Here is a 9,002-nt window from a genome sequence, read left to right as displayed (position 1 = left end):
CCTTATTTATTTTGGTCTGCACAGATATGTCCCACCTGGGGGTTGACTTATTAAAAATTAATTTCCATCATTTAAAATTTGGAAAAAATTTAAGAACATGGATTCTGCTGATCTTAAAATGTCAGATCTGACAATACTGGATCTAGGGTTGTGCAGGGCAGCTCAGTGGAATATGAGAAGCAGCCTCCTCCTTCAGCAAAGTATGCTTTTGTGCTGTCCGAGGGGTCAAACCCCACCACTCCAAACTGTCTCCCACAGCCTGGTCTGCTGGCGTACTTATGCCATTGGCGCCAGCTACGTAGGCACCTGAGTTTGAGTCTGTTCCTTATTTGAAGAGCAGTCAGCACACAGTCTGGCTAGATGTGGTAGTGCCTGAGGAACTAAATGATTTGATGCAAGAAAAATCAGGCAGCGATAACCCTGTCCTATCCCAATTCGGATTGATCAATATTTCACCACCACTTCCACAAACTTCTATCAGTGTCTTAATTGGCTTCATGGGTGTTCTTCAAAGTGGTTCATTGTTACCATAGCACACAGTACATGCACATTAAGATATATACACAAAAATATCATGAGTTTATCGTTAAAACTATCCACGATAATATGACACACAATAAAGCAACTTTAATTTCAACAGATTTAGTTACTCATTCAATTCTGTTCTTTGGAAGGCATTAGTCAAAGAGGTCACTTACTCTTATTAGGGCAGCTGACTAGATGTCTGTGGAACTATGTGAATCATCCAAGACACACATATGTCCATAAGGAAGTGAGCAAATATCTGTGTATGATTGCTAAGATGCTTTTAAAGGAGGCAAGAAATGTTTTGTGCAATCAACGTCAGTGAAAAATCAGGTGATTCCTGCAAAGCAGTTACTCCAAAGGCCGGCACTCACCTGCTCTCCTGTGCACTGTGTTTGTTTTTGTGGTGGTTGTTTCAAGCCACTTCCACTTCCCACCACGGCCCTCCTTAGTACACAGTTCTTTCTTCACTGGTGCAAAGATACCAAGAAGCATGGAACCTGTTGCAGAAAACACCTGTCTGAGCAGGGAATATTTACCCAAAGTAAAAAAAAAAAAATCTACAAAAGCATTCTAAGTGGAGCTGTGGAGAGCATCTTGGATATATCCTGTTCTGTTTACTCGTGTCTTTTGGTAACTGAAAAGCCCAAGCTGCTGCCTTTTAGAAGCAATTTCTATGCTGCTATGGGCACATTTCCACATTAAGATCCTTTTCAGAACAGGCTGTGTAGAGATGCCTTACCAATGCACCATTATTAGGGAGGGTAAACGGGCATGGGATTGAAAATTCAATCCTCTTGAGGTTAGGCCTTAACTGATATTTTGGAGAGAGTATTTTTTTTAGTAGTTTAATCCTCCCCCCTCCCCCTTTTTAAATACTTCAGCAGAAATCCCAAGTGAACCAGTGTGATCGTTCTCATTTCAGAAACGAAGAGACTGATACATAGAAGGAAGGTAACGTGGGTAAAACCCCAACAGGGGAGAGTTAAGAAAGAAGTTGGTTTCCAGTTTCAGGCTTTGGTTTTCCTCACTTGATAGGGTCTGCTGTCCCCTCCGAAAACGAACATGGGAAAGAGAGACTGGCTGTAAACTTCCAGAAGGAGTGGCTCCGAATAAAGAGTTTTGGGGCGGAATACCGAAGACACAGACCCCATAGCTCTGTGGACTGGCTCCCGGATCCTGTTTTCCTCCGATCGCACTGACAGGCTGCAGGCGTTAGCACTGGGCTTCGCCACGAGGAGACAGCAGCTCACCAGGCAGTAATGGCTTGGGAAATGACCCAAGGGCCAAGGATCTGGAAGTCCGCTCACTGGATAAAGCGCCTTTTGGTGTTATTGGTGACCCACTGTTTTCCTCCTCCTACTCTAGCTCTGCCTGGAGCCAGAGCGCACACCACGCCCGCCCGCTGCTGCTTTAGAATCCGAAGCCGCGCTGCCCAACTTGACTGCTCAGCAGACACCTGTTAAGGCCATCGCTGACCTTGGGCTACAAGGATCTGGACTCGCTTCACCTCCGCGACCGCCCATAGAGAGTTGCATCGGCGCCCGGCGTTCCAGCCCTGGAGCTGAGCGCCCCGGTGGACACCCGCGCAATCGTGCGGCGCTTTGCCCTGTGCGCGCCGGTCCAGCGCTCCACCTCTGCTCCCGCCAGCGAGAGAAAGGAGCAACTTCTGCCTCCCACGTCCGCCTCCCGCCAGCTGGAGCTCTGCCTGCCGCGCGCCGCAGCCCCTCTCCCGCAGCGGGGTCTGGCCGCCCGCCCGCGCCCGGGACTCTCTCTCCTTTCCCAGGCGGATTTGGTGAATCCCAACCCGCGTCTGGGGTGGGGGGCGTCCAGCCTTCGCGGCTCGTCTCTCGCGGAACTGAGGAGCCAGCCGAGAGCAAGGCGAGGGGTTCGTGGAAGGGAAAGGGGGTGGCAATGCTTCAAACGCTCCCGACGAGTATCAAACTTGAGAGTCGCCCAGGGGAGAGAGAGTAGCAGTTGCAGGTGGTGGTGCGGCCCGCGGGGAGGCGCCGCGCCGGGCAGGGCCCTGCCGGGAGCGCTTCCCAGCCCCGGAGGCGGCGGAGAGACGGTGGTCGCGGGCGCCTGCTCCCTCGCCTCGGCTACTTCCCATCCACGCCTCTCCCCGGCCGGACCTTCGCCCCCACCTCCCGCACGTGTGTCTTTTTCTTCGCGGGAGGGGTTCCCAGCCTCTCCACCCTCCCCACCACTTCCTCCGCAGCCTCCTCTCCCCGCCGCCCACCCCCCTGCTGGGCCCGGGCGCTCGGGGCTGCAGACGTCCGAGCGGAGCCCCCGGGAAGCAGCCAGCCTCCCGGCGACCTGGACGGACGGAGGGGCGCCTGCCCTGCAAGGTCAGGACGGACAGAACTGAACTTGCCTTCGGGGACGTCCCAGTGCCTTCTGTCACACGTCTTGCTTGTGCTTCTAAGCAGAAAGAAACTCGACGGCCAGGTCAGTAAGTGTAAGTCCTAACTCTGACTCACCTTCTGGGAAGAAAATCCCACCAAGAGGCGCCCAGGTGCTATGAAGGGGGCGTGGGGGAGGTCCTCATGAGTGTAGGAATTTCCCCCCTCATTTAGGTCAAAGGTGATACCATCCCCAATTCCTATCTTCCGAAGATGCTTGGCCAGTTCCTTGACCCTTCCTTCCAGAATAGCAAGTTGTTATTGTTCTTGCCTCTTCTTTTTAAAATGAAAGCCCTGTCTAAAGGGGTTGGAGGTGTGTGTGTGTCTGTGTGTGTGTGTGTGTGTGGGGGGGGGGGGGGGTGTCGTATTGGATTCTCCCAAGCTGTTCAAGAACAAACACATTTGTGTAAGCATTCACTGGTTTTCCACGTCGGCTTCACCCACTGGTAGAAGCATATGGTGGATGGAGGAGAAGGAGGCAAAAGTAAAAGCCTGAAGACTTTTTTTGGTCTGTTTTTTGCAAGAGGAACACATTATTTAAAGTTAGTGACATGAAACAGACAATGCTGTTTTCAAAGAAAAGCCACAAACTCAATTGGAAGAGAGACATTGAAGCCCTTTAGCAAATGTTTTCAACTTTTTGCTTATTAGGCAAACAGCCATGTCTTGTACTTAGAATTCTTGAATGTCCACTCCTCTCTCTCCTGGGACCAGCAAGTAGAAGGCGCTTGACATGATTTTTGGGCTTTTCCTTTGGGAAAAATTCCTGGAAGGTTTTGTGATTGATAAGATGTTAAGTTTTATCAAGGCCAACCTATGACAATAAGCATACTATTGTTAAAAGTTCCACAAATTTAAATTTATAGTTAAAGCACAGACTGGTTTCTCACTGAGATAAAGCTCTTTGAATCTCCGAAGGAGGGTGGGTAGAGACTTGCAGCCATTTTCCTGTTCTATAAAGAAATATCACTATAACAGAATTTCTAGAGTCACTTTAAGGTAAATATTCCGTTTTCCTTAAGTGTCTTGAACGATGAGAATGGTGTTATTTCAAGGAAAGGGTTTTCCCTTGTCTACTTCTCTTATAATTTTTGTGCTCCTGAGTTTTTAACCTGGCAGCTCTCTCTCTCTCTCTCTCTCTCTCTCTCTCTCTCTCTCTCTCTCTCTCTCTTTCCTCTTCCGCTTTTCCAGAAGTGCGCTCATGAAGTAATCCATTCCCAGGTGAGCTCTGACCTGGCTGAAGTCCAGCACCCATATGCTAATAGCTTGTAGGTCATTAACTGTTCCTGCAGAGAAGCTTTAACTAAAGGGGCTTTGAAATAAAGAAAATGGGTCTATCAAGGAAAAGAGGTTAATAAGTAAAATGTGGCCCTATTATCCTTCTATCTCAGGCTCAGTCTCGATTTAGTTTGCTGCAAACCTCTAACTCAGACCTTTGGAGTCTTGTTAGCTCTGTTAATGAATTGTCAGGACTGACTAATCCACTCTGTAAAGTCTCTCTTAGTCTAAGAGAAATGGCACAGCTTATCAAATATACACGCCAAGATTTGGCTGGTTAGTTTCCCTTTTCCCTAATTACTAAAGAGGGGAGGCAAATGCAAATGAGGACCTGTGCTTCTTGGAACAGTCTATTTAAAATTTATACAAAGAGAACTTGAATATATTAGTAAAGCAAATATGTGAGTACATGGAAATCTCTCTGCATTATGGCTTCTGTGTGTGTGTGGTGTGTGGTGTGTGTTTGTGTGTGTATGTGGGGGGGGGGGTGTGTGTTAAGCCCTTGAGATAGAAAGTTTCCTTCTGAGTATACTGACTGCCAATTTTTTAATGTTCTAACCAGGGATTGGTTTAAGAGGATCTTGGCATCTTGGGACCACTTTCTTGTAGAAGTGGTTACCTGACCAAGAATAAGGAAATAATTACAAGGATGGCATATCAGAACAAGGAGTTCTGTACAGGCAATTACAGTCAGTAAAGGAAAAGGATCAAAATTACTTTGTGTTTTGCTGCTCTCAATTATTCAGCAAGATTATGTTTTCCTTTAGCTTCATATTTGTTTTGCCAAAGTATCGAGCACCTTTAATGTGTTGGATGGAGTGCTAAGATTTAAACAAGGGGTGGGAATGATCCAGTTTCTGTCTCACAGAGATTGCTGTGTGGGCCGGTGGAAGGGAAACAATTGCAATGTGATACGTTTAGCTTTGGGGTTAGAAGTGAGCACAGGTTGTTGGGGGAAGTGAGAGGCTTCCCACTTTGGGGCAGGGAGGGCAGAGAGACAAGAGAAAGGCTGATGTGCTGCTGGGACAGGAGTAGTTTAGTGCAACAGAAGCACAAGTATGTACTGGGATGTCAGGAGAGATGAAACCAGAGGGGTAGGCAGGGATGAGTCCAAGGAAAGCTTTGAATGTCATACAATGGCGCTGGGATTTTCTTCATATGCCGGTGTTATCCACCTGTGGTGCAGAACCTTTAGTGGGAGAGCACATTAATGAAAGCAGCAGATCCAGAGCAACAGAAGCTATTCAAGAAGTAAAAGAGAAGGAATTACATGCAGCGAATTGGTTATATAAGTAATGAAAGCCAAAGGGGATGTTGAGGCTGCCCAGGGATTAGCAAGAGCAAAGCGTCATTGCTACTTCCAGGCAGAGGGACATGGGGAGGAGGCAGTGTGACTGAACCCCAGGGACCAGGGCCATCCACTGGGAACAGAATCACTGTGGGTCAGCCCTGCGCCAACCAAAGCCACGGATGGGCTGCGAGGCCCTGGTCGAAAGAGAGGGAAGGAGAAGAATACAGTGGCTTCTGCCTTCCTCTTGCCCTCTAATTACCTGCCAGGACTTCCCATTGGCCATTCATTCTGATGAATCATGAGCCCGAAAGGATAGCCTGTAACAGTCAGCCCTCCAGAGGAAGGGTGGGAAATGGGGCTCGGGCACTGCGGCCCAGCCAGCCATGGTCTGTGGGATGAATAAACATATGACTCACCAATGTAGGTAGATGCTGTTATGATGAATACAAAACAAATTCATTTAAATGAGGTTCTAAATTAATGGTGGAAGCCTTTTTTTCATTATGAATATATTCAACAGGTACCACTACTATGATCTTGGGATCTGAGTGTTTTTATTGACTTGAAAGGGGAACTATTATTAAAAGCCAATATATGAAGAAATCTGGGGGCATAAGGGAAGTAATATGATCACGTTTGAATTTCAGAAACCCCATTTTACTATCCAGTAAAATGTCAGAGCCTAGAATAGAGGTCCTATCCTGCTGTCTTTTCCCCCAACACAAATTCTTCTTCCTGACATAAGTTTTTAAATGCTTGCTCAATGCAAGGATGGAGCTATGTCTGGCATTTAGAAGATGCTCAATTATATTTGTTAAGTGAATGAATGAGTGAATGAATGAATGAATGAATGAGGAAGGAAAGAAGGAAGGAAAGAAGGGAGGGAGGGAGGGAGAAGGAGAAGAGGGAGATAAGATAGAAGACTATTAGAGTAATTATGGTAAGAGAGCAAGGGCAAAACTAATGTGGTAGCAGTGATAAGAGGATCCCTGGGAAAGATGTGAGAGATCAGTCTGAGGGTTTCTTAGATGTGGGGGCTAAAGGAGATGAAGAAGCCTAGAATGGTAACCTGCTTTTGAAGTTCACTTGGCTTAATGGATGGCGAGAGCATTGGCTGAGGTTGGGCATGCAGAAGAAAAAGCCTTGGATTGGGGGCTGCCAATGGGGAAGCAAAGTGTGAAAACCTTACTATTTAGGGGTTAGAGAGAGATGTAGTTCAGATTTAGACATAGTTTTTGCATAGTTCCTACGTAGGATTCTGCTGTATGTCAGGTAGAATGTTTATTTTAGAACGTGAAAAAAAAAATCCAACTGCTTTGAACAGGTTACCTATTTTTAACGCTAACCCCTACATTGGGAACAATGGCTAAGAAAGAGAATCTGCTCACTTTACCCTAAATATTTTATACTCCCAAAGTTCAGGCACCAGGCCAAAGGTTTCAAAATTTCTTTTCCGTGTAGTTTGTTGCTATATTTATAAGAACAGTCAAGATATTGAAGGACACTTTATTTTTCTAATTTAAAATTAATTTGATGAATTAATAGAAGTTATAAAATTAATTGATAAAGTTTCTAGTATTCATCTCATAAAATGGATTGAATCAGTTTAGTGGCATTCACATAGGAATTACATTTATACATAGGTATTACATTTTACCATTGTAACATACATGTCAAGGACCTGATTTAATTCATCCATATTTAGACTTAGACAAAGAATAGACACATTAAAGGGCCTGTTTTATTAAAATATCCGACTATGTGCAATTTGAGATATCAGAGGACAGGCATTCTGAGCCCCCACCAAAATGAAACCAATCCTTTTGTGATATTCCTTTTTCTCACCCTTGCTTCATAGTTGTTCTTTTTTTGTTTTTAATTGTAGATTCTTGTTCCTGAAAATGGGCCCAATAGGTGCAGAGGCTGATGAGAACCAGACAGTGGAAGGAATGAAAGTGGAGCAGTATGGTCCAGGGCAAACCACTCCTAGAGGTGAGCTGGCCCCTGACCCTAAGCCAGAGCTTAGAGACAGCACAACGCTGATTGAAGTGCAGATTGTCCTCATATTGGCTTATTGCTCCATCATCTTGCTTGGAGTGATTGGCAACTCCTTGGTGATCCATGTGGTGATCAAATTCAAGAGCATGCACACCGTAACCAACTTTTTCATTGCCAACCTGGCCGTGGCAGACCTTCTGGTGAACACCCTGTGCTTGCCATTCACTCTTACCTACACCTTAATGGGAGAGTGGAAAATGGGCCCTGTCCTGTGCCACCTGGTGCCCTATGCCCAGGGCCTGGCAGTGCAAGTGTCCACGATCACCTTGACAGTAATTGCCCTGAACCGGCATCGCTGCATCGTCTATCACCTGGAGAGCAAGATCTCCAAGCGAATCAGCTTCCTGATTATTGGCTTGGCCTGGGGCATCAGTGCCCTGCTAGCAAGCCCCCTGGCCATCTTCCGAGAGTATTCTCTGATTGAGATTATCCCTGACTTTTCGATTGTGGCCTGTACGGAGAAGTGGCCTGGTGAGAAGAGCGTGTATGGCACTGTCTACAGTCTTTCCTCCTTACTGATCCTGTATGTTTTGCCTCTGAGCATCATTTCTTTTTCCTACACGCGCATCTGGAGTAAACTGAAGAACCATGTCAGCCCTGGAGCTGCGAATGATCATTACCATCAGCGAAGGCAAAAGACCACCAAAATGCTGGTGTGCGTGGTGGTGGTGTTCGCGGTCAGCTGGTTGCCTCTCCATGCCTTCCAACTCGCTGTGGACATTGACAACCAAGTCCTGAACTTGAGGGAGTACAAGCTCATCTTCACCGTGCTCCACATCATTGCCATGTGCTCCACCTTTGCCAACCCCCTTTTCTACGGCTGGATGAACAGCAACTACAGAAAGGCTTTCCTCTCCGCCTTCCGCTGTGAGCCCAGGTTGGACACCATTCACTCGGAAGTGTTCGTGTCATTCAAGGCTAAAAAGAACCTGGAAGTGAAAAGGAAATATGGCCCCAATGGCTCTTTCACAGAGGCAACCAATGTCTAAGGAAGCTGTGGTGTGAAAATGTAGGGATGAATTCTGACCAGAGCTATAAATCTGGTTGGGGACGGCGCCCAGGTGCATCCTGATTTCCCATTTTTAGGAAGAAAAAGAGCATCTGAATGGATGCTCTTTGGTGTCATTCACGGAAACCTCATTGGCTGAGCCGAGGTGAAAGCACACCTGTTGGGAGACAGGACAACAGAACATTTCACGTACGGTTGTATGGCCGGAAGGTGGAATTACGGAAATGCTTGTGACTGTTTCCCAGAGAGAAGGAAACCTGAACAAGGAACTGGCGTTACCAGCACTGCTAAAAGGTAGTGGCTCAATAAGTTGACTTTCAAATCACATTGGGGAGTAGGTTGGGGATGATGTATAATTAGCTGCTCTCCCCTCATCCGATGAAAAGATGACCCAACACCAATTTCCCTAGGGAGCCACAGGCTCTCCTTTATTGTATTT

General features: G+C 46.7%; 1 protein-coding gene across 2 annotated transcripts; it reads left to right on the top strand.

Annotated features, from left to right (window-relative positions):
- Positions 1-7,397: 7,397 nt before the first annotated feature.
- On the top strand, positions 7,398-8,543 carry NPY2R (neuropeptide Y receptor Y2; the record flags this gene model as incomplete). 2 transcript variants are annotated; one of them, XM_079773049.1, is made up of 2 exons in its annotated part: positions 7,398-7,488; positions 7,828-8,543. In XM_079773049.1, 2 exons carry the CDS (start codon positions 7,398-7,400, stop codon positions 8,541-8,543), a joined length of 807 nt encoding a protein of 268 aa, XP_079629175.1. The 2 variants fall into 2 exon arrangements, with proteins under 2 accessions (XP_079629175.1, XP_079629174.1); XM_079773048.1 differs by having other exon boundaries at positions 7,398-8,543.
- Positions 8,544-9,002: the final 459 nt, after the last annotated feature.

Source organism: Cnephaeus nilssonii, assembly GCF_951640355.1.
Source record: "Cnephaeus nilssonii genome assembly, chromosome: 5".
Taxonomy (NCBI): domain Eukaryota; kingdom Metazoa; phylum Chordata; class Mammalia; order Chiroptera; family Vespertilionidae; genus Cnephaeus; species Cnephaeus nilssonii.
Note: the sequence above shows the minus strand (reverse complement) of the source record. Positions and strands in the feature narration are given on the sequence as shown.